The sequence below is a fragment of the Barbus barbus genome (genome assembly GCF_936440315.1).
Source record: "Barbus barbus genome assembly, chromosome: 34".
Taxonomy (NCBI): Eukaryota; Metazoa; Chordata; class Actinopteri; order Cypriniformes; family Cyprinidae; genus Barbus; species Barbus barbus.
The window spans coordinates 17,298,416-17,326,200 of NC_136762.1; the positions used below are offsets into that span (position 1 = coordinate 17,298,416).

Consider the following 27,785-nt stretch of genomic DNA (forward strand, 5'->3'; position numbering starts at 1 on the left):
GGCCATCTTTGTGGTGTGTTCAAGTGCAAATTTTTGTCCCAGGCGATGTTTGGTTACCAACATTCTTCAAAATATTGTGTTCAACAGAAAAAATATTGAAATAAGTTTGGAATAACTTGAGGGTGAGTACATGACACAATTTTCAGTTTTTGGTGAACTAACCCTTTAATAAATCAGTTGAGTGAAAGACTCAATGACTCATCACCTCCTATTGGTAACCTGTAGAAAGGGCCACTGAACTAATCTTAACAAATCTTATTAGGGTCAAAGATTTGAGTCATTGAGATGAATGAAAAATTCCCCTCAAATGCACTGGATGCGGGACAGTTTTAAAATCTGTCATGTTTTGTCCGCACTTTAAACATGTTTAAAAAATAACACTGTATAAAAAAGTAAAAAAACTATTTATTTACATTAAAGATATAAAATGTTTATTACATATTATGACTCAAGAGCCATATTCAAAATCCACAGGGACCAGAGTGCTGTGGCAGTAAACGAGGATTATGTTCTGCAATCTGAGATTATAAAGTCTTTCATATTTGTATTCAGCAGCTGCAGTATCAGTGGTGAGTATCTGATCCTCTCATGTGCCTTTTCTTTGCAGCCGATGCTGTTTTCGCTCCAAATAGCGAGCGTGAGCCTCAGTGATTGAACTTTCATCGTTTCGCTTTTCCAGCTTCTTTGCCGCATCCTCGGTGGCTTCTGTTTAAACACAAAAAAATGTGTTACAAAAATATGACACAATTTAACTACATCAAAATGCTCAGCTTGCTGCCTCTTTCTTCTCCCACTGCGCCATCTCTTCATCGGTTACCTCTTCCCATACTCAGCTCATAGACATCGATTTCATGCAGCTTCGGTAAAAGGTCCTTTACCCACTCGTAACGGATGGGACAAACTGTTCTCACGTACACCCGTGAGGTGACCAACACGTCATGGAAGATGATCCAATCCAGATGCAATTCTTGACCAAAGAGCTGAATAAAAGAAGTTAAAGCAAGTGTTTGGCTAAAACCATTATACAACAGGCTTAGAAATGACATGAATGTGAGTGAATAATGACAAAAATCTCATTTTCGGATGTCTTTAATTCCTTACACATGATGAGGGGTGAATGAGAACACTGGACCCATGTCCATCCATGGTGCAGAATGATTTCCCAATAGATCTGAGGAAAACCGAACAGCTTGAATACTGGCTTTGATAAATACATATTATGTAATAAAATAACAGTGTGGCACTCACCTCCTGGCTACATTGGTGAAATAACCCAGGCAAAGGCACTGCCGCAGCAGTTCACTCCGACTGCCCTCAAACGTCTCATGAGGAAAGTCTTTCTGCTACATAAACAGTCAAGAACAAGTCGTAAGAATTCACACTTATAATAGTAAATGCAAATACTGTTGTAGAGAAACAATTACCTGCTTCAGGCGAAGAAGAATCTCCCTCAGCTGAGTCTCAACACTGAAGGCTGACTTCACTGCTCGCCAGTGGATCCAGTGCTCTTTGCACCAGGCAGATGGATTGTCACTATTAGAAGAACCAAAATAAGAATGAATACCATTATTTCACATGATTTCTATAAAGTGTTCTGGATTTATTTAGTCATTTGGTCAGTCATGGTGTACCCCGCTCTGCACTTCTCAAACACACAGAGCAGCATGAGGAAATCATTGGAGCCACCAGCACAAGCTGCTATCTCTTTATGTCTGATCTCTGCTTCCTTTTGTCCTTCTGGTTTACCTTTAAAAAAAAAAAAAAAGGATGTTGGATTCATCTAATATATTAGAACAGTATATATCACCCTTAAAGTTGTCCAAATGAAGTCCCTAGCAATGCATAATTGTTAACTATCCTAATTATTTTTGGCATAAAAGAAAAATCAATAATTTTGACCCATACAACGTATTGTTGGCCATTGCTACAAACATTATACCCATTCTACTTATGGCTGGTTTTGTGGTTCAGGGTCACACACAGACACAGACACACACACACACACACACATATATATATATATATATATATATATGTGTGTGTGTGTGTGTGCGCATGTATATATGTATGTGTATATATATGTATGTATGTATGAATACAAACCCGATTCCAAAAAAGTTGGGACACTGTACAAATTGTGAATAAAAACAGAATGTAATGATGTGCAAGTTTCAAATTTCAATATTTTATTCAGAATACAACATAGATGACATATCAAATGTTTAAACTGAGAAAATGTATAATTTTAAGGGAAAAATAAGTTTATTTTAAATTTCATGGCATCAACACATCTCAAAAAAGTTGGGACAAGGCCATGTTTACCACTGTGCATCCCCTCTTCTTTTTATAACAGTCTGCAAACGTCTGGGGACTGAGGAGACAAGTTGCTCAAGTTTAGGAATAGGAATGTTGTCCCATTCTTGTCTAATACAGGCTTCTAGTTGCTCAACTGTCTTAGGTCTTCTTTGTCGCATCTTCCTCTTTATGATGCGCCAAATGTTTTCTATGGGTGAAAGATCTGGACTGCAGGCTGGCCATTTCAGTACCCGGATCCTCCTTCTACGCAGCCATGATGTTGTAATTGATGCAGTATGTGGTCTGGCATTGTCATGTTGGAAAATGCAAGGTCTTCCCTGAAAGAGACAACGTCTGGATGGGAGCATATGTTGTTTTAGAACTTGGACATACCTTTCAGCATTGATGGTGCCTTTCCAGATGTGTAAGCTGCCCATGCCACACGCACTCATGCAACCCCATACCATCAGAGATGCAGGCTTCTGAACTGAGCGCTGATAACAACTTGGGTTGTCCTTGTCCTCTTTAGTCCGGATGACATGGCGTCCCAGTTTTCCAAAAAGAACTTCATATTTTGATTCGTCTGACCACAGAACAGTTTTCCACTTTGCCACAGTCCATTTTAAATAAGCCTTGGCCCAGAGAAAACACCTGCGCTTCTGGATCATGTTTAGATATGGCTTCTTTTTTGACCTATAGAGTTTTAGCCGGCAACGGCGAATGGCACGGTGGATTGTGTTCACCGACAATGTTTTCTGGAAGTATTCCTGAGCCCATGTTGTGATTTCCATTACAGTAGCATTCCTGTATGTGATGCAGTGCCGTCTAAGGGCCTGAAGATCACGGGCATCCAGTATGGTTTTCCGGCCTTGACCCTTACGCACAGAGATTGTTCCAGATTCTCTGAATCTTTGGATGATATTATGCACTGTAGATGATGATAACTTCAAACTCTTTGCAATTTTTTTCTGAGAAACTCCTTTCTGATATTGCTCCACTATTTTTCGCCGCAGCATTGGGGGAATTGGTGATCCTCTTGCCATCTTGACTTCTGAGAGACACTGCCACTCTGAGAGGCTCTTTTTATACCCAATCATGTTGCCAATTGACCTAATAAGTTGCAAATTGGTCCTCCAGCTGTTCCTTATATGTACATTTAACTTTTCCGGCCTCTTATTGCTACCTGTCCCAACTTTTTTGGAATGTGTAGCTCTCATGAAATCCAAAATGAGCCAATATTTGGCATAACATTTCAAAATGTCTCACTTTCAACATCTGATATGTTATCTATATTCTATTGTGAATAAAATATAAGTTTATGAGATTTGTAAATTATTGCATTCCTTTTTTATTCGTAATTTGTACAGTGTCCCAACTTTTTTGGAATCGGGTTTGTATATATATATATATATATATGTGTGTGTGTATGTGTGTGTATGTGACCCTGGACCACAAAACCAGTCATAAGTAGAATACACATACATATATATATATATATATATATATATATATATATATACATACATATACATACAACTGTATATGTATACAACATATACATACAACTCGCCCATAGAACTAACCTCCCTGCCAATTTTTAATTTTTTTTTTTTATTTAATAATAAGAAGTTTTTAATAATCTCTTATTTTGAAAAATGATCTGTGTTAATGACATGTTATTAATGGTTTTACTTTAGAATGTGTTTAGAACTCTCCAGAATGATATTTGCATTCACTTCATGTTGGTGTAGTAGTAGCCAATAGGCTGTCTTCCCTGGGCTCCAGTTCGCTCAACCCTACAGTGCTGGAATTTAAGCCAATGGTTCCCCTGTTGCTACGTTTATATTTATATAGTTTATATTTTGCCAATCATCGTCGTCGAATTTTATGGTTTGGGGGCTCTGAAAATATCGCCCCTAGTACCAAGATTAGAGCACTGCACCTGCTGCGCGGGACATTTACCTCAGAGGAGTGCGAGTGCAGTATGGCAGCGCCGGCGACGTCGAGTAGCATTAATGTAAATAAAAAAAAGAAAGAATTCTTAATTCAGATATTTTTGTTTAAAATTTTTTTTTGTAAATTTTACTCATTTTAAATGGTTAACTTTTAAGGAATTAATTAGATTAATTATTACTCAATTCTAATTTGTTAAATGTATTTAATAATATTGCTTGTAATCTGTTGCCACAATTTTGAGTGAATATAGCGTATTCATTTTTATGCTGTCATTCTCTTACTCACTCAGTCTCTCTCTCTCACTCACAGTCACACACCACGTTTCACACACGTTTGTCATTAAAATAGTGATCTCAATAAGAATGTAACTGTATGTTTGCTTTGCTTTTTTTGTTTCGAAGTTCTGAGCTGGATTACTGTGTTTCATACTAGTTAAAATGTTAAAATAATTTTTCTTCTCATACTTGGTGTTCTTGGTCATCGGCATATAAACGCTAGAATGAGACGCTCTAGTAAGTGTGCGTGGCTACGTCACAAATGTTCCCGCCCTCACCGTCATGACACAAAAACACTAATAAAACTTAGTTTTGGAAAAATACTTTGTATTACAAATCTTTTTTCATGAAATGGAATGGCACAAAGGATTGTGGGTGATTGAAGGTCGCGGAGGATACATCCCATGCATCTTTCAAATTCAGCTGAATGAAGGACGCAAAATGAAGGCTGGATCCTTCCGACTGAGATGGCCTTCAGCGACGTTTGATGACGTGGCAGCCGAGAAATGCAGCCTTCGCAGGATGCAGCCTTTCGTTTGATAAACACCCCATATGTGATTCTTATCATTAGTCTTCTCCACTAGATGTCACCCTTATGTACCTTGCGCGATGTTACAACAGAAAGCCCGTCATTCATTCAGTGCCTATCATGGCGGAGATACTGTTGATGAGAACCAAGTAGGGCTGCAACTAACGATTATTTTGATAATCAATTAATCGGACGATTATTTTTCGATTAATCGATTAATCGGATAAAAAAAATCATTCAGTTAGATTTTTTTGTTTGTTATAACTAAATAAAACGCTAAATCAGGGTATTTATGTGTCAAAGTGTACTTTAAAAAGTGCAAAAGCCACACATTGAGTTTTACTAATATAATCTTTAATTTTTACATTTTAAACCTTAAAACACAAAAGTTTGTCCAGTTTTTAAACAGTAAAACTTCTTTAAATATCCAAAATATAAATAAACAAAACTAAATATTGAGTTGTGCTGCTCATATAAACTTCACATTATGAAATTAGGACACAAAGATGTTTGTAATAAGATATTAAGCAGCGTATTTTGTTGAAATATCAAAATTATAAATAATAAACAAACAAACGTTACTGTTTGATACAGAGGTAGAATGCAGAAGAAGAGGAAAACTGTCACTGTTCAGTGTTGGTCATAAGAACATGTTTTTATTCACTCTTCCAAAACTTTGAATTGGAATGCAAAAATGTCAGCATGTCCACATGCTCTGGGCTGAGGCTGGCTCTCTTTTTGGAAGCTATGTTACCTGCAGCGGAAAACAGACGCTCAGATGGTGTTGAGGAGCTTGGGATACACAAGTAGGATTTAGCTAATTTTGCCAAGGTGGGATATTTATCTTTATTATCTCTCCACCAATCCAAAGGATTTTCTTCCTTGGCTAGGGGCCTCTCACCAAAGTAAGCCAGGACTTCATTTCTTATTTGAGTGTTGAGGTCCTCCTCAGCTTTCTCCTCTCTGCTCTCTTCGTCACTGCTGTTTCCAGCCTCAAGGAGTGAGTCAAGCAAAGATGTTGAAGGTTCAGCTGCGGTTCTTATGGTTGAGGTGGTAATTTGCTGTTGCACCATCTCCCTTCTTGCTGCAAGTGCTTTAGTTTGCACTTTACCTTGAACAGTTATAATTTGCTCATTACATTCCCAATGTAATGGCATGTAATGCCAAGGTAAGCTTCAGTGGCAACACTTGTCCATATATCAGTAGTTAAAGCCATTCTACTGTTGGTGGTGTTTATAGCACTCTTAATTTTTTGGAATGCCTCCTGATACTTCCTCTCCATTAATTTTGTGAAGTGGGTCCTTGAGGGAAGAATGTATCCTGGGTTGAGTGTGCTGACCATTTTTTTGAATCCTTCATCTTCCACCATTGACATTGGCCGCATGTCAGTTACCAACATATTAAGTATGGCATCTGTTACAATGGCTGCTTGTTGAGGAGTGCATGGGGGATTTCTCCTCTGAACAAACTCTCATGGTGAGCTGTTTCTTTCTGAAATAAAAAAACAGCATTTGAGTATGCAAGGAAAAACAATTTATGTGTAAATCAATATTTGCATTGTTTTAAATGATAATTACTGTTGGCAAGTTGACAACCATGATTAATGTAAAAAAAAATCAAAATTATATACAACATATTATGTTTTAACAATTTTTGGTAAAACAAATTTACACAGACATGATGTTCAGATGTGAAGATATAAACCAAAACATCTAAAATATATAATCAATTATTTTTTTATTTAAAATTAAATTAATTATAAGGATATATTGATAAATTAGATATAGAAAGACTGAAAACAAGCGTGTGAACGTAGTAGAGCTGCAGTAGATCGCGTTTGAAAAGCAATTAAAACTTTTTATTACATGGCTTGGTTGAATTCCAATGTAGAATGCGGTCGGTGTGTTATTTCTTGATAACAGACCGCTCGCTGCAAAATATAACACATCGTTGCCATGAAAAACAGAGTGTTGCTATGGACGCAGAATTCTAACCGTAGAGACGGAATGGACTATTTTCTTTAGCGGAAGCAAAACAATCGTTTTTAAATCAATAAACTCAGGACAGGAAAAATTATGCATTCGCTAAAAACCACTGACTACAGTGACTAAAAAACAATCTTTTATTACTGCTGTTATTAACTGCCTTTATATTTAATTTGCCTTTAACCATTTAATTTAACCTATTTCTGCGGTAGAGCTATTTTAATCCATCACATATGTTGCGAGCGAACTGCTATTGAACTGATTGCGCAACCTGATGCTCAAGACAAAATAGATAGTGTGACTGTCCCGAAGTTGGTAAACAAAGCTGTTTACACAGTAGTATTGAATTATTAAACCAGACTATACTATTTTCACATCTTCATGTAATGAGGATATACAGTTGCTTACCGTGCTGATGTTTCACCTTCATCCGTGACACCAACGTGTTTCCTCTTCATGTGTTCGTGCATCACTGTGGTACTTCCATGCCACACAAGCTCAGCTTTGCATAACTTGCAGATTACAGTCTTATTTGCTGCATTTAATGTAAAATGCTCCCATGCCTTAGATGACTTGGGGCGCACACTTTTTTCTGCCGCCGATTGATCTGTCATACTCATTTCTCTCCGATTAACAGTTACTCTCTGCCATTTCGCGTGTGACTGTTGTCATGAAAGTGACGTCATCAGTAACGCTCACCGTGACGTGAGCAGACCAACTAATCGACAATGACATTCGTTGACAACGATTTTCATAATCGATTATTATCGATTTTAGCGATTAGTTGTTGCAGCCCTAGAACCAAGAACAAAGCCATACACGTGATTCGTAATGCTCAGATGAAATGCTATAGTAATACTATAAATCTGTGGAAGCAGTTTATATCACGCATAATGTGCCATGATTTCTGCAATGAATGAATGAATGTGTAGTTTTGTTTACTACACAAATACTAAAGCGCAGACGATGCTCGCTTTTAGCTGCTTCCTAAAAATCATTAAATGTGTAAATCTAAAAAAAAACTTCCCTTTTTTATGACATGATTTTTGCATTTATCCTATAATGCAAAACTATTTAAATCTCAGTACTACAATATGAAAAAATATATATATATATATTTAATATCTTATGCATTGTGGTAATATTTGTTGTACTGCCTTGAAATTATGCAGACCTTAGTCTCAATAACAACAATATATGGTCCAACATGAAATATGACGATGAAATTTACAATGCACACTTCCGTTCAAATGTTTGGGTTTAGTAAGATTATTTTTAATATTATTTAAATAAGTCTCTTGCACTCAAAAAGGCTAAAAAATACTGTAAAGCATTAATATTATTAAAAATATAACTAATAATTAAATGTAATTTATTCCTGTGACAGCTAAGATGAGTTTTCAGCAGTCATTACTCCAATCTTCAGTGTCACATACATAATACTTTAAAAATCTGATATTCTGAATTCTAATATGTTGATTTGCTGCTCAAGAAACATTTCTTAGCATTATCAATGTTTTTCTGCTGAAAGCATGATACTTTTTTGAGAAACCTTGATGTATAGAAGGTTCAAAAGAACAGTATTTGTTTCAAATAAAAACGTGTAACATTATAAATGTAAATTTTAACCCATTTTATCCATCCTTGCTGAATAAAAGTATTATTTTACTAATAGGCACTAATAAATGTACAGACGCGTAACTTTTGAAAAGGCCCTGTCCCGGTTACAGCTTTTGTACCTTTGTTTCTGAGATACAAATGTTGAAGTGTTAAATAGGAGTGTAATCTCGTACCTTTGTAGAGCAGTCATCGAAGCGCACTTGGTATCCCACCTCCTCACCCAGCCTGACCCCCATCTCATGGGACACCCTCTGGGCTACAGTGATGGCTGCAACCCTCCTAGGCTGAGTCACACCAATCCTGCAAAGACCTGAACAAAAAAAACACAGTCATGCTGAAGAAGAGGAATAGATCCAACACACATGCCTTTCAATTCCAGTTCAATGGTCATGCACTTACATACCTGCTTTATACAAGTACTGAGGCAGCTGGGTGGTCTTTCCACTGCCAGTTTCACCAGTTACGATCAGGAAGGTGTTTTCCTTCACAGCCTGGACGAGTTTGTCTTCGTGCTGATAAATAGGCAGCTTTCTTGATTCATACTTCTCTGTTTCTCTGCTCTTCTCTGATTTTCACATGTCTATGACCGTTCATCCACTTCCTAACGTTGCTTAACTCTATAGATATTTCACCTCTTGTGATTACTAAAAGCTCAGCAGAATATTAATAAATCATAATCACACGTTATTTTGGCGCAGAAGACCTTGTTTCATCTTGTTTACAAGTTGTCAGTTGGTTTTACATCAGCGTTTGAACGCATATCTGTTTTTACTCACAGCTCACGAAAACACATTAGCGCCACCTGCAGCACAGGATGATATAGCACCGCTGTGTTCACTGCAGGGTTTCAGTGGCGTTCACTCTAGCAGCTGTTATGTGCAGTGTTGGGGAAAGTTACTTTTAAAAGTAATGCATTACAATATTGCGTTACTCCCTAAAAAAAGTAACAAATTACGTTACTTAGTTACTTTTTATGGAAAGTAATGCGTTGCGTTACTTTTTAAATATGAGCAGGGCTTGATTGTTTGTTTTTAATATAAGAAGTTCTATTTATAGCAAATATAAAAGCCCTTTCACACCAAAAAGTGTAATGAATAAACCTCAGGCTGAAGGAAGAGTTCACGTCTGTACAGTAGAACGCAGGGGAAGAAGGTTCAACACTCTTCAGCAATAAAAAAAAAAAACAATGAAGCACAATTGTTAGTTTATCTAAAGTCATTTTTGCTTATTAGTATGGTTGAGCTGGTCATCAAAGGTCAGCAGCAAAGACATTGCTTAATAAAATGGGATTAGATACAAAATCCATCTACACACTGAGTACTATGTACTGGAAATTTTTATTTTCTATGCACTTTCAGTGTTCATTGCACTAGTGTTTATATATCTTAATGTATAGCTTATTCATATCCATTTGTAATTATGTTCATAGTTTTTGCTCACAGTGTACATACATTTACTGCATAATCCATCTGTATAGTATGTTCATATCACCCATCTGTATATCACGTATTTAAAAATTTGTAAATTATGTCCATAGTACTGCCTTATCTGTATATTTCTGTACATATGTAACATATTGTAGGCACTGTATATCCTGTACCTCTGCTTATTGCACTTCTGGTTAGATGCTAACTGCATTTTGTTGCCCTGTACCTTACATGTGCAATGACAATAAAGTTGAATCTAATCTAATCTAATCTAAATTGTGTTATTCAACATATTTAATTATTGCAGGTTTGCGTCATATTCTGTTTTAATTCATTTTGATGAATACTAAATATTTTTTTTTTTTTGTGAGTGGGATGAATTAATGCACATTCACATTTAGTCTAGAACTACAGTAACATCATGTTCACACACAACACCTCTGTACTTACGATTTTTCTCCACATGGGGACAGGAGACTTGTCAGTCAATAAATGGGACAACAAAGTAACTGCCGTTACTTTTTTGAAAAAGTAACTCAGATATTTTCTTGTAAATTAAAAAGTAATGCATTACTTTACTAGTTACTTGAAAAAAGTAATCTGATTACGTAACGCGCGTTACTTGTAATGCGTTACCCCCAACACTGGTTATGTGCATCATATTACAGTATGTAGTTTCAAAATAAATACAATAAAGTAGATTTACAAGAATTTTGATTGAAAAGAGAGAATTTTATGACTAATTGTGTTCGGAAAACAAGTGACCACCAGATCAAAATATCCAACAATTTATTTGCTAATTTCTGTAAACTAATTTCACAAATTTAAAAAAATGTAAAGGTCAGTTTGTGACAAACTGAATGTTCTATAAAGATAATAATAATTCTGAAGCATTAGTTTTTTCATTCAGTGATTTGTGTATGTTACTTAACAGATTTTATTTTAATGAGATGAATGTGATTTCCATGAACCATTTTAAACATCAGCATTTATTGAGATAGTGAACTGTTTATAATGAAAAATTATGTAATGAAGTCTGAAAGGTGTATTCTGGATTCTGTGGAACTGGATTCTGTCGTTGACTTCTGATCACTTCAGTCATTGTATACTGGATTCTTAAACTGATAATCTGCCAGAGAAATGAAAGAAAACACGTTTTTTTTGGTTGTGATAATTGTTCTGAAAAAGTGCCATGTGCCATAACTTCATTAATATACAAAATAAATGACATTTAAGAACAATGAAAAGTAATTACGTTTTTGTTTTTTCTGTTTTTTGCCAGCATTTGCTGGAGTGGAGAGCTCCACCTGGTTGACTGAAATATTTCAAACAAATGTTTAGGTTATTTCAGTTATATCAAATACAGATAATCTGTTTTTTCAAGCACAAATATTGCCTTACCATAATATGGTATTACATCTGAAGGATGACTTGTAGTTGGCTCAGGAACAGCTCTGAAGGCTGATTTTTTTTTTCAAAATTAGATTTGCATCATTTATCTTGTAAAGTAACACTGCAATAAATCAAGAACCGAAAATGATGATTCACCTCTCTGAGGATGTTGCCCCTGCACCACAGCAGAACTTTGATTTGGAGCATGTATGTCATTTTCTGGCCAAAAAAATAAAATAAAAATAATTAATAATTTTACCCAAAATCATGAAAAAAATAAATAAATCAAAACTAACACAGTGAAAACAGTTCAAATACATCATCCATACCATAAACAGTTGAGGGGCCCCTCCTCACACCTTCAGAAATAAGATCAACAGACAAACAAAATGTTTATTCTGAGCTAATCTAATCAATAATACCATATCATAACAGAAAAAAATTTGGTCTGTTGAAATTCCAAAATGGAATGTGCAGTGCAATGATTCAATTGAGTCCCTCCCTATTCTAAACGATGTCTGAAACGTTGTATTACAAACACTTCTTGTGTTTATTTTGCCTCTTAATGATGAATTTCTTGTTGTATTCCTCATTTGGAAGTCGCTTTGCGTCTGCTAAATGAATAAATGTAATTGAAAACAGTAGTTCAGCATTTATTTGAAATAAATGATAATAATAATAAGAAGAAAACTTATATTACAGAGGTCTTTATTGTCACTTTTGATAAATGTGCAAACATGCAAATAAAATTAGTCATTTCTTTCTGTTTGTTATTTTTTATCTTACACTGACACTGAATACTGGAATAATGGTTAATGAAAATTATGACGTTTTAAAATAGAAAATACTTATATTATAAGTAATAATATTTATAATTCTTAATAATTCACAATATTACTGTTTTTACTGTATCAAAAAATGCAATTATTTAACAAAAAAACAATATGCACGTTTAATGTATTTTTCTCTCAAATGTTCCAAGCAGCCTTGGTTTAATATGTAAGTATAATAATATGTAAGTTAATATGTTAGTATTAATATTCTTACCCCTCTTGTTTCTATGTCCGCTGCTTTCTGTATTGTGTGTTTCTTCAGGGAAATTACTACCTAAAGGTCATATGATTTTTATAGAGGTCAAGAAACTCCACAGAATGCCACTGAACATCAAGAACTCATCAGGTGTGTTATACTTCTCACCTGCACTCTGTACGCCATTAACTGGATCAGATTTGGATGATGAATTTACATACTTTGCTGTCCAAGAGAAGATTTATTTAAAACATTTATTTGAGTAAATACATTAATTATTACTTTTATTTTTTTTTACTTAACTTTTATCTAAAAATGTAAGGAAACAATGCTCACCATAGAATTTTGATAATAGGCAGATTGTGATAAAAAGGAGAATAAACAATCCAGCTCCAGCTGCAAAGTAGAACCAGGGATTGAACTCTTTGAATCCTACAAAGAAAAAAAATACATTATATGTATAATGACACAAAAAGTCATGAATCTGCGAGAATGTAAAAGGTAACAGAATAACTAAACCATTGATTTGTTAAATATATTGTATACATTTACATTAACATTTGCCTGAATGTATGCTAGTGCAGTTATATATAGCACTTGTGAGAATAAGACCCCTGATCTTACTGTACGGAGGTCCATTGATCTTCACATGTTCATTGATCTTCACCCTCCAGCATTCACTCTTCAGCTCACATGTGTATGTGGAAATGTCTGAAGACTGCAGATCATGGATGAGGATGGAGAAGTTTCCATGTTTAGATAGAAGTGGAAAAACATTCAGTCGTCCAGTAGGACTCACAAAGTTGATTCTGCCATTAATCATGATTGTTACAAGATGGGAATAGTGGCTCCAATTCACTTCCACTGTTTCATTGTAGCCACTTATATTAAAGTGACATGGGAGAAAGACTTCAGATTTCAGAGAGGCGTTGACGGTGATCTCTCTACATTTTGTATTCCAGCGGTCCAGAGCTAAAATGAAGGGGCATCAAAATATAAATGATTCAGTATGATATCACACATGCACACATTTTAATCTTTTAAGAGTCATTTGCTAGCAAACATAACATACATAATGCTAAAGAAATATCTGATTTGTTAACTTTAAACATACTTTTATTAATACTATTATAAATTATAATAGTCAAAATTATAAATGTCTATTTTACCCCCATGCCATATAAACCACATTATAACTGACAATAAATTTTGAACCTACCGTTTGAAGACACCAAAGCACCAAAAAATATCCAAAGATGTGAAATGTGCATGATGCATGACATCCAAAGTGTCAAAGTTGCAAGACCAAGACAGAGAATGTGTAGGCTGATGTCCTTCTCGTGTTATTTCCTGCAAACACACACGCACAGCGTCTTACATGTGGGGGCCTGGGGCTGCAATTTCACAGCATAAGTGACTCGTCACATACATATGATTTTCTACAGCCAGGTTAGCGATGCAGCAGTGGCCAAACTGTGAAAAATGTGCTTGATGATGCATTTCATAGCATTAAAGGCTGAGGGTAGATAGATTTACTTTTGCATTAGAGTGTTTTGAGGTTGTAGAGTCAAACGCTGGGCTACTTATCTCAGTTCAAGCAACAGATTTCCATTTTTACCACATCCTGTAGCAAAGTCAAAGTGAGATCATCTCATGTAATTATATGCATCCGGCTGTGATAAAACTATATGGTGAGAATAGTATGCAACAAATAACTCTTGTCAAACTCACTTAGAAAGCATTGCTAATGTCATACAGTTTCATCTTATGACAGAACTGATATGTTATTGGATAACTGCTAAGCAATATCTGCCTTAATTTGCATATTTTGCAAAGTTATTGTCAAAATGTAGGTTACTATATACCAGAGATGTAAAGAGTACTGGCTTGAGTAAAAGTACAGATACCTTACAGTGAAAATTACTCCACTACAAAGTTACAAGTCACCAATTCCAAAACAACTTGAGTAAAAGTTTTGGAGTATCTGATTTTAACAGTACTTAAGTATTTTAATTATACTAAATATAGGCTCAAATATGCACTAGTCAAAGAGACTTTCCTGACTCTCTGTGGTCATTAAAAATCCCAGGATGTCTTTTGAAAAGAGTAGAGGTGTGACCTCGGCATCCTGGCCAAATTTCCCCATTGGTCTCTGACCATCATGGCCTCCTAATCATCCCCTTACACTGATTGGCTTCATCACTCTGTCTCCTCTCCACCAATAAGCTGGTGTGTGGTGGGCGTTCTGGCGCACTATGGCTGCCGTCGCATCATCCAGGTGGATGCTGCACACTGGTGGTGGACAAGGAGACATCACCCCTCACAATGTAGAGCGCTTTGCGTGCTTAGAAAAAGCAGAAAAGCGCTATATAAATGTAATGAATTATTATTATTAATTATTATTATTTCCAGTCAAAAACTGTAACGTTGTGGAGAAGCTGGGGAAGACAGGCAGAGGCAAGGATCTATGTACAGGCACTTCATGGAAAAACTAGAATAAACCAAAACCAAAGGGAACTAAAGAAACACTAGGGCTATATATATATATATATATATATATATGGGTAGTTGACAAATAAAAATTTGAACTGTGTCCAATGGTGACATAGCAAACATGTATAAAAAATAAACTTAACATTCAAATAACATGAGAAAAATTTATCTTCATTCTCAGTGTTACAAATAGCATGAGAGAGGTTTATCTTCAATGTTAGAAGTTATTTATTTTTTACATTTTTCTGTCAGACCATAGGACACATTGATACGTCAACTACCCATAAATATATATATGTACAGGTACATCTCAAAAAATTAGAATATCGTGAAAGTTATTTTTTTCTTGTAACTTATTTCAAAAAGTTAAACTTTCATATATTTTAGATTCCTTACATGTAGTAAAACATTTCAAAAGTTTTTTGTTTTAATTTTGATGATTAGAGCTTACAGTTCATGAAAGTCAAAAATCAGTATCTCCAAATATTAGAATATTTACATTTGAGTTTCAATTAATGACCGTCCCTACAGTATAAATTCTGGGTATCTCTTGTTCTTTGAAACCACAATAATGGGGAAGACTGCTGACTTGGCAATGATCCAGAAGATGAACATTGACGCCCTCCACAAAGAGGGTAAGTCACAGAGGGTCATTACTGAAAGGGGTGGCTGTTTACAGAGTGCTCTATCAAAGCATATTAAATGCAAAGTTGACTGGAAGGAAGAATTTGGGTAGGAAAAGGTGCACAAGCAACAGGGATTGCTGATTGCAAGCTTGAGAATACTGTCATGAAAAGCTGATTAAACACTTGGGAGAGCTTCACAAGGAGTGGACTGAAGCTGGAGTCAGTGCATCAAGAGTCACCACGCTCAGACGTCTTCAGGAAAAGGGCTAACAAGCCACTTCTGAACCAGAGACAACGTCAGAAGCGTCTTACCTGGGCTGTGGAGAAAAAGAACTGGACTGTTGCTCAGTGGTCCAAAGAATCCATGTTGCTTTAAGTCCAGTGTGAAGTTTCCACAGTCAGTGATGATTTGGGCTGCCATGTCATCTGCTGGTGTTGGTCCACTGTGTTTTCTGAAGTCCACAGTCAACGCAGCCATCTACCAAGAAATTTTAGAGCACTTCATGCTTCCTTCTGCTGACAAGCTTTATGGAGATGCTGATTTCATTTTCCAGCAGGACTTGGCACCTGCCCACACTGCCAAAAGTACCAAAAGCTGGTTCAATGACCATGGTGTTACTGTGCTTGATTGGCCAGCAAACTCGCCTGACCTGAACCTTATAGAGAATCTATGGGGTATTGTCAAGAGGAAGATGAGAGACACCAGGCCCAACAATGAAGATGACCTGAAGGCCACTATCAAAGTAACCTGGGCTTCCATACCACCTCAGCAGTGCCACAGGCTGATTGCCTCCATGCCACGCCGTATTGATGCAGTAATTCATGCAAAAGGAGGCCCAACCAAGTGTTGAGAGCATAGAAATGAACATACTTCAGGGGGCGTATTACAGAAAGTTTCTTATCTTAGGTCTTAACTTAAGATATGATATGTTAAATTAGGATTTTTCGCAAATTCGTATTACAGAAGCAAATTTTAACTTGATTTGGGATTCTTATCCTATCTTACAAAATAGTATCTTATCTCTAGTTATGAAATCTTAAATGGTATAATCAAGCTCGACAATCCACTCTCAGGTCTGTTACCAAGCAACCAACACTGCTGATGAGATAAACAAAATCTACTTCACTTTAAAAATCGCCTTTTGCAAAAAAACGTAAGGCATTAGTCACTAATTGCACTACAACCAGTAATGCTCCGTGACACTTTTGTTGGTCTCTATAATGCTGGTTGCAGTTCCTGTGCTAACTGTAATATGTTGGGCGGCAGTCTGTAATTACTTTTTTGTCATCAAAATATAACACATCTTCAGGGTCCTCCAAGAGTCTTTCTACCATTAAACATCCTCGTTTTTCATTTTCAACTATTAATAAATGTAATACCATTGTCGGACAGCACAGTTATAAGCGTTTTTTTTCCGTTAGCTTTCAAATAATTTTGAAGTTAGGGCAGCTGTGGGGTTGTCCTAAAGTTAAGACAGTTTTGGGGTTTTTTTGTCAAGTTAGGAGGTTTCTGTAATACCCCTTTCCTATCTGTATAGTTAAGATAAGATAACGCACTTAGGAAATGCTGTTCTGTAATAGCTTTTGTCCTAAATGTGGTCCTAACTGAAATTACCATGGTTACCAAACAGATAAGATAAGATTTTAAAGTTAGGATCTTTCGGTAATACGCCCCCAGAAGCCTAAAATTTCTGTTCAAAATATCCTTTTTTTATTGATCTTATGTAATATTCAAATTTTCTGAGACACTGAATTTTGGGTTTTCATTATCTGTAAGCCATAATCATCCAAATTTCAAGAAATAAAGGCTTGAAATATATAACTCTCTGTGTAATGAATCTATAAAATATATGGGTTTCACTTTCAAAAATATTGACCTTTTCCATGATATTCAATTTTTTTAAGACCTGTTTATATATATATATATATATATATATACAGGATACAAACTGATCACAAACACCACGAGAGACAGGAAGTGACATAAAAGTCTAAGACAAGGCACAGAGAACATGTAACACAAACAAGAAAGTTGATGAGGAGAGCAATCACGTTTATTTTCTAAAACCAAAATAAAACTGAACACCTCAAAATTGCAATAAATAAATAAAAAAATAAACAATTTAAAAAGTCAAAGTCTTCTTGCACTGGATGTGCTGGTTTCGGCCTCATTGCCAGCTGCAGTCATATAAAACACCTTTGATTCACACCTACTTGCTAAGGAGCTCACAGTACAACTCAATACTCAGTACAACTACAAAGTATCCAAAAAGATACTCAAGTACAGTAATTAGTTACATTTACTCCAATACTTTACACCTCTGCTATATACACTGAAAATCAATTTCTTGATAATAAACAATGTGTTTATTATTGCTTCAAACATGCAAATTTATTTGACTGAAATAAAGATTATGTTCTGGCCAAAGCAGCAGGTTTTCCCCTGTTCTGAGGCTGTATGTAGTGTATAGTTTATTTTAAGATCCGCTTGCAACAACCACAACAATAGCATCTGTAAATGCTGAAAATAGCAAACCACAGTGTTTGCCCTAAATGGCCTTAAAGTAACAATACAAGATCACTCTCAAAAAAAAAAGATACAAAAGCTGATACTGATACCTTTTTAGCTGATACCTTTTTTTAAATTACACCTTTGTACACACACACACGTTTGTTTTTGTGAAAAGTGGGGACATCCCATAGGTTTTTATACTGTACAAACTGTATGTGCTATTGCCCTACACCTAAACTTAGCCCTCACAGGAAACTGTGCATTTCTACTTTCCCCCAAAAAACTCTGTATGATTTATAAGCGTTTTGAAAAGTGGGGACATGGGGCAATGTCCTCATAAGTCCTGTCTGACAAAGCATACAGACCTGTCTCTCTCCTTCCATTCGTAGGAAAAACACTCGAACGAGTTGTCTTCAACCAGCTCTCACGGTTTCTTTCACAGTACAACAAACTGGATGCTAAACAGTCGGGTTTCAGGAGTGGCCATTCAACAGAGACTGCGCTACTCTCAGTCACTGAAGCCCTGCGAATTGCAAAGGCCGATTCCAAATCATCAGTCCTCATTCTGCTGGATCTTTCTGCTGCTTTTGACACTGTCCATCATCAGATTCTCCTGTCTACACTCTCTTCACTGGGCATCACTGGGATTCCACTTCGCTGGTTTGAATCCTATCTCACCGGTAGATCCTTCAGGGTGACCTGGGGAGGGGAGGTATCCAAACCACATCAACTGGTCACTGGAGTTCCTCAGGGGTCGGTTCTTGGACCCCTCCTCTTCTCCACATACACTACATCGCTGGGTCCCATCATACATGCACATGGCTTCTCCTATCACTGCTACGCCGATGACACACAGCTCTATCTCTCTTTTCAACCAGATGACCCAACGGTAGCTGCACAGATCTCAGGCTGCCTGGCGGACATCTCGGCATGGATGAAAGAACATCACCTGCAGCTCAACCTGGCAAAGTTGGAGCTTCTTGTCTTCCCTGCCACTCCGACTCTACAGCATGACTTCACGATTCAGTTCGGCTCATCAATGATTACCCCATCAACTTCAGTCAGAAATCTTGGTGTAATCATTGATGACCAGCTGACCTTCAAAGAGCACATTGCAAAGACTGCTCGATCCTGCAGATTTTACACAACATCAGAAAGATCAGGCCCTTTCTGACAAAGCATGCTGCACAACTTCTTGTCCAGGCGTTTCTAGGCTGGACTACTGCAATGCTCTTCTGGCTGGTCTGCCATCAAACACAATCAAACCTCTACAAATGATTCAGAATGCAGCGGCACGACTGATCATGTTACACCGCTCTTCATCTCCTTGCACTGGCTACCAGTGGCAGCTCGCATCAAGTTCAAGACACTGATGCTTGCATACAGAACTACCACAGGCTCAGCACCCTCCTACTTCCACTCACTATTACGAATCTACATCCCCTCCAGAAGTCTGAGATCTGCTAGTGAGTGACGCCTTGTGGTACCCTCACAGAGAGGCTCAAAATCACTGTCCAGAACATTCTCGTTCACCATTCCTGGCTGGTGGAATAATCTTCCCACCCTGTCATACCTGTGTCATTATACAAATTTATGTCTTTTTGACATTTGTCACAAAAACACACACACACACACACACACACAGTTTGATCATAAGTTTGTTTTTGAGCAGATTTAATGGTAATAAAGGTTGCATTTGTTTTTAAAGGTCTAGCAACATATGTGGGGTAAACTAAAAATATTTTAAATTTAGACATTAATATTAGAAATGATTAAACTATTTCATAATATTATTATAAAACATTACATGCACACTTTATTAAATAAATATTTATTTACGTTTACTGGTTAAGTGATTTCTTTTCAGATCCATCTAAATGTCTTTAGCAGGGCTTGAAAACGGGGGGGGGTCAATCGGTTCACTCCAAGCAGAATCAATATTTTAACGTTTTCTCATTATTATTATTATTATTATTATCGTTCTGAAACCGGTTAATAACATTATTTTTTGCCAATAATAATAATAATAATAATAATAATAAAGTACAGTGTTTTCTTTACTCAAAAAAAGTAAAAAAAAAAGAAAAAACAACAACACAGAAAATCTGGTATCTTAACCCACTGCACTTAATCATAGCCAATACAGCATCGTCTTTTATAGATTTTGGCCAAATGTAGTCTACTAAACAAAAGAAAAAATCTGCTAACGCTTTAACTATATTAAAGCATTTTTTCAGGATATTTAAAAATGTTTGCTGCATTGTTAACCGCTCTTATAAAATAGCTTTTTGTGAGGGAAAAAAAAAAAACATAGACTAAGTCGCATTTTATGATTGCATTCAGAAATAATGTTGGCTAAAATGCTGGTAAAAGCAAAATATTTACAAACATTATTGTGTTTTCTCCGTTCACAGAAGTGCTCCAGGTGTGTGTGATCTGTTGAATCTATCTTACACACAATTTCTGAAAGCTGACACCAATTCTCGGCCTTTGACTCCATTTTCAATTTCATAAAACACTTTTTGCAAAACACAACACACAATTCTCTATGCAACACACGGAAATCTAACAGGAATTAATATTATGGCAAAGGTCTTTGCAAATGAGACATTTTGCATTTTGTGTGCGCAATTCTTGCATTTGTGTGTAAAGTTTCGAAAAAAAAGAGGCAAAGTTTTGAAAATGTGTGTAAACTGTTGAAAAGAACTGGAAACACTAAAAATCAATAAATGATAATAGAAAAAAAATATTTAAAAACAGATGGCTGAGTAAATAAAAAAGAAAAAGACACGCCTTTACTGAAATAACAGATTTGTAATCTGCAATAGGAAAACGTGATTTTTATATTCCCCTCTTGCCAGCACCTTCTCAAATGAACAATTATCCCTGAAAGACTGAAACATTGTAACGACACGTGAGTCATGGGGATCCATTTGCAAGGCTTTATTAAAAGGAGTGGTCGGAAACAAGCATGGGTCAAACATGGGCAAACAGGAATATATATATGTGGCAAGACAAAGAGTAATCCTAGGGCAAGCGTGGGTCGACGATCGGCGAACAAATTTCCAACAGGGCAAGGCAAAGGGTTAATCCAGGAAACACGGGCAGGAATCAAAACACGAGAAAACTAGCAAGGAAAGACTAACAACCGAGTGGGCTCCATATACGCTAAACAATACTCGGCAGAGCGGAAGAGGAAGTCCATGGTTTATGTAGGGTGTGTGATCAGTGCAATCAGCTGTGTGTGTCTTCAGTGAAATGGATGATGGGAATTGTAGTCTGAGGTGACGTGAAGTGTTAGTGTGGTGCAAGAGTCCCTGTGGTGAGCGAGTTACCTCTGGTGGTGAGTTAACGGAAGTTCATAGACCAGATTCATGACACATATCAAGCAGATATGTTGTTATTCTTTTGTTATTTTGTTATTATCCTATTCTAAACATTATAATTAAAAACATACTGTATCTTACTGTAGTTTACCGTAGACGTCGTAGAGTCATTTAGATCTGGAGTTTTGAATGCTGTTAAAACCAAAATACATTAGTTTGCTAATTTTATTATTTGAGCTTAATTTATTGTCAAATTAAAACATACACCTTATTTAATAATGTGTACATAATGTATAAAGGAAACAGAAATGGTGAATTACCTTGCTGGATATTAGAAGTTTGACTTGAAGAACCATGTTCTTGAAAAGCAAAATATGTAGCACAATATTATATGAATTGATATCACATAGATTTGGTTGATCTGATGCATTTTTTTTTTTTTTGTCAAGGACTGCAAACGGTTTTGTAAGCCTGGATATTGTTTAAATAAATAAACAGGAGTATTTATTATTTGGCTAATACTGGTTCATGGAATTTACTGTGGATAATTGATGAAAAGTAGTGCTTACCAGTGCGACTGAATATAATAAAAAGAAGAATAAACACTCCAACTCCAGCAAAAAAGAATAACCAAGAGTTGTGATTGGAGTTCAGTTCTGAAAAAGGACTAATCTTACTTTCTGGCAATTGTGTGATCTTCACCTTCCAGCATTCACTGTTCAGCTCACATGTGTATGTGCTGATGTCTGAAAACTGCAGATCATGGATGAGAATGGAGAAGTTTCCTCCTCTGGCCAGAATAGGGAAAGAGCTCACTCGTCCTTCAGTAGGGCTATCAAAGAAGATTCTGCCATTAGTCATGATCGTTAAAAGATTGAAATAGGGGCTCCAATTTATTGTCTCAGTTTCATTGTAATGGTTTATCTTAAAGTAACATGGGAGAAGAACTTCAGATTCCAAAGAGGCTTTGACTGTGACATCTGTACATCTTGTTTTCCAGCAGTCCAGAGCTAAACAGAAGAACAGCATCAAAATGTTACTTCGTCCAATCAGTCTTTTAAATTGTGACTATAAAATTATTGCTACAATATTTGCAAAACGTTTAAAAATGATTTTACAGGACATAATATATTAAACACAATGAGGCTTTCTATAAAACAGACACATCTCAAACAATATTCGGTTGGTTCTTGATTTGTTAGATTATTCAGAGTTAGTGAAGGATGACAGTTATATGCTTTTTCTGGACTTTTACAAAGCCTTCGATTCTATAGAACATGGTTTTATATTTAAAACTTTAGAAAAATTTGGTTTCGGAGACCTGTTCATTAAAACTGTTAAAATTTATATGCTCATGGTAACTCTTCAATTAAGCTTAAATATGGTACCTCTCCAAGATTTGATCTGCAACGGGAAATACACCAGGGCTGCCCCATTTCGCCATATTTTTTTATTTTGACTACTCAATTATTAGCCAATCACATTAAGAATAGTACTTTGCAAGGGGTTAGTGTCATGGGAAGGGAGATCATCATCAGCCAATTGTTCTCCAATGCTTCTGGGCTTCTTCTTAATACGCACAAATGGGAATTATTGCCAGTTAAACAACTCTCTCTTTCCAGTGTATGTAATATCCAAGTCAAAGAGACCATAACCTACCTTGGAATAGTTATATCCAAAACTTAGGTGCAGTTTAAACTTCTTGCCTATCTTAGAGAAAACTAAAAGAAAATTAAATCAGTGGCTTTAGAGAGACTTATCTCTAAAAGGAAGGATTCTCCTCTCCAAGGCTGAAGGCATTTCACGTCTAACATATGCAGCCATCTCTTTAGAACCTGATAAAGCAATGTGTAAAAAGATTGATGAACAATTATGTAACTTTGTATGGAAAAATAAGACGCATTAAGTCAAGAAATCTGTTTTATCCAACAGCTACAGTAATGGCGGTCTTAATTTTGTTGATTTTGCAACGTTAAATAATACCTTTAAGATTAACTGGTTGAGGAATTACTTGAAAAAAGCGTCCAGTATTTGAAATATTATACCAGAATATGTCTTTTCACAGTTGGGAGGTTTGAATTTTCTATTGTTATGTAACTACAGTATTGAGAAGATCCCTGTTGCGCTTTCTAATTTCCACAAACAAGCACTTTTAGCATGGTCTATGATTTTCAAACACAATTTTTTTCTTTATCTTTCTCACTATAATTTTCCTGTTACTCCAAAACAGTTTGCCACTGTGTTTGGTGCTCTTCCAAATGGTGTAATGATGTTATTTGAGGGCTATAACAGTGCTATAACATTGTAAATGCCTCTTCCAGACCCAGTTGACACGTACGTAGGTGGGATATGTTTTAAATCTACTTTGAAAAATAACTTTCTTTTTCTTTTTCTTAATGATTTTGTTTCCACTCCTCAAGCTGTTTCAAAATGGAATAGATCAGTGGAAAATATTTTGTGGAAAAAGGTTTGGACGCTTCCTAACAAGTATTTATTGGTAAATAAGGTTAAAGAGATTTCTTTTAAGCTTATTCATCATTCAGTTTAAGCATAGATGTGAACTGTACTTTTTGTGACTCGCAACCAGAGACTGTCTTACATCTTTTTTGGCATTGTGTTCATACAAGAAAACTTTGGCAAGACATTTGCCAGTTCATTGTAAATTTCATACACAATGACTTTGAGCTTTTTTTTAAGGATGTTTTGTTTGGTATTTTCACCTTTGAGAAGCAATATGGAAATATTTACTTTCTCTGCAGTTTAATTATTTTGCTTGCAAAAAAATTTATCCACAAATGCAAGGTTATGAAACTTTCCCCGAACTTTTCTTACTTTCAAGAAGATATTAAAATTGATATAAAATCTTTATCTACCTCCTATAAGGCAATTAAAAGTTTAAATGTATGCTCACTTTTTGGTGTTTTTGTATAACTTGTATTTGATCATTTATGTTGTGAGGAAAGAGTATGTTAGTTGCTATGTGATCTGTTTATCTATTTTATCTGTCTTTTTTTCTCATTTATTTATCTCCTTTATTTATTTTTCATTTATTTGTTTACTTTTTTCTTTACTCTTTCTCTTATGATTTGTAATCGCTATGTATTGTTTGGCCATCCTTGAACCCCTGGATCTTTGCCTTGGCATATGTTCTGTTACATTTGTATTTCTGAGCAAGTATTAAAAAAAACAAATAATAAATATATATATATATTATCACTTATATGGCCATTTGACTTATAGTAGTGTCCAAGTGTTTCTCATAAATTGAGTTATTTGTGGTGGTCCGTCACTATATCAAAACTTTCCAAAAGGCTTACTTCGTTGAAACATGAGCATTACACGTTTCAAAATACAAATGTGGCGCAGGGGTTTCTATATGAATGTATCTTTGAAAAGAACCGACTGATTACATTTGATTACAGCCGTTACCGGGGACGCCATTATATATCTGTCCTCCAAGAGCGCCTCCTGCTGGCAGGCCATTTGCATCTGGAAGTCTGTGAGAAACACTGCTGTCTGTCAGCAAACATAAACAAAAAGCTTCAGAACTGTTTTGAGAAGGTGCTTAAGTTTTGAGCTATGTATTATTACTATGAATTAGGCTGCTGCTACTACTGCTATACCATCTTGTGCCCTGCAATATTCTACTCTCTTTTTTGAGATGAAGGGGGAAAAAGAAAATAGGCCAAATATATCGGCCCAAATAATCTGCATCATGTATTGGCCATCGATCGCTAGAAAAATATCGGTCGACCTCTAATGCTGACACTTAAATGAATTGTTTTGCCACTTTTGCACTTGTTATTAATGTATTTTGAATGCAAAGGGCACTTTTTTCTTTTTTTAAATTATTGTTGATTTGTTATGCATGTTATGTATGTTTATTAAAAAGAAGTTTTGTAATTACCAATTGTTCAGGTACGGACCTTTGACACTGATGAAAATTCAGATTTGGATCTTTGAACGTAGACTTTGAGAAGATCTAGGCTATTTTATTAATAAAAACTGCAGGGAAGCGACGCTTTGACAACAAGTTTATGTACGATCTACGATCTCCAACTCTCACTCTCACTTTCTCTCTCTCTCTCTCTCTGTGTGTGTGTGTGGGGGGGGGGGGGGGGGGGGGGGGTTGTATGCACTAATTAAAGCAACGCATATATATGGAACGGTGATTAAACTGACTTTGCATTAAACAGTTTTACTGCATACCTGCCAGCCAATCAGAATCCAGCATTCAGGCAGACCATGAAATAACTAATGTTAATTAATAAGAGTGTGACCAAACAATAAAGAATCAAAACATTTTCAAACAATATCTAGAGCATATTGTAATCCAGATTAAAATGTAAAAACAAGTTTGAAAATAAATAGCCTATTAAAGGGGGGGGGTATGTAATTTTTCAAAAATGCTTTAGAAAACCGAGTCAGGGTGAGTACCAAAACAAACTTGTAGTCAGTCAGCAATAAGGGGTGTGTCTGCTCATGATATGAAGGAGAGAGCGTTCAGTGAACAGCCGAGCGACAGAAAGATAGAGTTGGCGGATAAAAAACAAAAGTGGAAAATGTTTGCGGAACGATTAGGCAAGAAGTAGGACCCGTGTAAATATCAGATCAGCATTCCAGCGCTGGAGAGAACTCAAGGAGCGAAAGGCCTGGTTGCTTTTTTATAATCTCTTAAGGCTGGAATACACTGCATGATTTTTGCCTCAATTTTCCACCGATTTAAATTTTAGAGTCTATAGAAGTTGATGCTAGTTGCCAAAGGTCAGAAACAGAGTTGACAGAATCCATAGAAAATCAATTAACTTAACTTAAAGTGACTTAACTTTTAATGAGTTTATATGTCAAGTCTGATTATGAAGTATTTACATAGACAATGTGGAAGAGTGTTCATCAAAATTCATCAGTCAACACCTGGTAGGGAGCAGGTGTAAATTTATTTTGTGTCAACTAACATATTGAAAATACGAACATTTTCATGAATCAGAAAATTTACATCAGAACAGCTTTATGAAGGATTTACACAAAAATGTGTTCTGCTTGTGTTTCATGAATGAGGCACAATACGCACCCTTCAACTGACTGAAGCAAACACTTTTTACACATAACATATTTTAGGTGTTATAGTAATTCTGTGATTGAAGAAAATGACAATTATAAAGTTACATTTTACAAAAACAAACATGTTGAACATTAAATTAAATACAACATACCAGCTAAAAGGGGCCCTTTTGTAGTATAGGTGAACATAAACATAACATTAGGTTGTTAAACACTTCATGAAATTGAAAATCTTTATCCACTCCTTATATTCTCCTGGTCCACATTGTATTGATCCAATATATATTTATATACTCAAAGTGTCTTTCTAGAAAACAAAACATTTTCTTACAACCTTATGTGAAATCTTCTGAAGGAATACATAATGAAATGCAATCGCAGCAGTGTCACAGGTGCATTAAAGCTAACATTAGCATCAAGCTAAGACTTGTTATAAAATTAATAGTAAGCTTTTACTCAAATCTCACTTCAAACCAGTGTTGTGTGTTTGTAATAACTTACTTATTTGTAGTTTTTTTATATACAAAGCTACCAGCTTGGCATTTCTCATGTAAATATTTTTTATTGTTAAGAAAACACCCCAAATCTAATTAAAATAACATACAAACCATACACTATCGTAATTGTGTGTTAAATATAGGGCCCTATGAAATCGGTTTTATTTTTTCCCAGATTCCATTCTAATGTTTCTAGAATCCTTTTTAATGGTTAAATTGCATTTTATTCATCCAAAATCATGTCTATTTAATTAAAATCATGGAACTTATACTATGTCACCAGTGTTGCCAACTGCTTTCAATTGAAAGTAGCTCAAACTGGTAGCTAAATGTCACTAGATGACATCATAATTCACTGATCTATATAAAGATGAATAGAGATCAGTGGGCAAGATGAGAACTTGGATAAGGTTTATCCAAAAAGTTGTTATATTTTTCCCTAAACTTTTGAAAAAAGTCTCAAAATGGGTGGGGAAGTCATTAAATCTAGCTACAAAATTGCTAAATTGCTATCACTGTATGTCACATCAGTTTATAAAAGGTTTGACAAAAATTACACGTTTAGGGCCCTGTGAAATCTTTTATTTTATTTCACCATATGTTTTATTGTTACCAAATTCTGTGTTGTTGCATGTCTAATTATTTGAATGCATAAAAACTACTTAATTTATTTATATTTATTCTTAAAATCACGTCAATTCATTCATACAGAGAAATAATCGCGTAATATAAGTTAATGCATATCAGATCGCATGACATAGA

At 35.6% G+C, this 27,785-nt stretch overlaps 2 protein-coding genes across 3 annotated transcripts; both read right to left on the minus strand.

Moving 5' to 3' along the window:
• Window positions 1–151: 151 nt before the first annotated feature.
• On the minus strand, window positions 152–9,449 carry LOC306854504 (putative ATP-dependent RNA helicase DHX40). Of its 2 annotated transcripts, XM_079392596.1 has the most exons (8): window positions 9,064–9,449; window positions 8,834–8,970; window positions 1,632–1,746; window positions 1,425–1,533; window positions 1,249–1,343; window positions 1,102–1,171; window positions 818–980; window positions 152–705 (listed from the first exon to the last, which is right to left on the minus strand). In XM_079392596.1, the coding sequence occupies exons 3-8, from the start codon at window positions 1,664–1,666 to the stop codon at window positions 587–589; spliced, it is 591 nt and encodes a 196-aa protein (XP_079248722.1). In that variant the 5' UTR covers window positions 1,667–1,746; window positions 8,834–8,970; window positions 9,064–9,449; the 3' UTR covers window positions 152–586. The 2 variants fall into 2 exon arrangements, with proteins under 2 accessions (XP_079248722.1, XP_079248723.1); XM_079392597.1 differs by lacking the exon at window positions 1,632–1,746 and having other exon boundaries at window positions 387–705; window positions 9,064–9,416.
• Window positions 9,450–10,802: 1,353 nt separating this feature from the next.
• LOC306854421 (uncharacterized protein) lies at window positions 10,803–14,088 on the minus strand. Its single transcript, XM_079392388.1, has 10 exons — window positions 13,728–14,088; window positions 13,133–13,480; window positions 12,845–12,940; window positions 12,677–12,733; window positions 12,527–12,586; window positions 11,809–11,838; window positions 11,636–11,698; window positions 11,489–11,548; window positions 11,343–11,402; window positions 10,803–11,216 (listed from the first exon to the last, which is right to left on the minus strand). The coding sequence occupies exons 1-10, from the start codon at window positions 13,789–13,791 to the stop codon at window positions 11,182–11,184; spliced, it is 873 nt and encodes a 290-aa protein (XP_079248514.1). The 5' UTR covers window positions 13,792–14,088; the 3' UTR covers window positions 10,803–11,181.
• Between the last annotated feature and the right edge of the window lie 13,697 nt (window positions 14,089–27,785).

Excerpts from the sequence above, each read along its gene's own strand:
- LOC306854421 (XM_079392388.1), bottom strand. The coding sequence starts at position 13,791 with ATGTCATGCATCATGCACATTTCACATCTTTGGATATTTTTTGGTGCT. Across the intron at positions 13,481-13,727 it reads TGCTTTGGTGTCTTCAAACG|CTCTGGACCGCTGGAATACA; the intron begins GTAGGTTCAAAA and ends CCTTCATTTTAG. Across the intron at positions 11,403-11,488 it reads AGATGTAATACCATATTATG|TCAACCAGGTGGAGCTCTCC; the intron begins GTAAGGCAATAT and ends GAAATATTTCAG.
- LOC306854504 (XM_079392597.1), bottom strand. The coding sequence starts at position 8,901 with ATGAGATGGGGGTCAGGCTGGGTGAGGAGGTGGGATACCAAGTGCGCT. Across the intron at positions 1,172-1,248 it reads TTCACCAATGTAGCCAGGAG|ATCTATTGGGAAATCATTCT; the intron begins GTGAGTGCCACA and ends GGTTTTCCTCAG. Across the intron at positions 981-1,101 it reads TCATTCACCCCTCATCATGT|CTCTTTGGTCAAGAATTGCA; the intron begins GTAAGGAATTAA and ends TCTTTTATTCAG.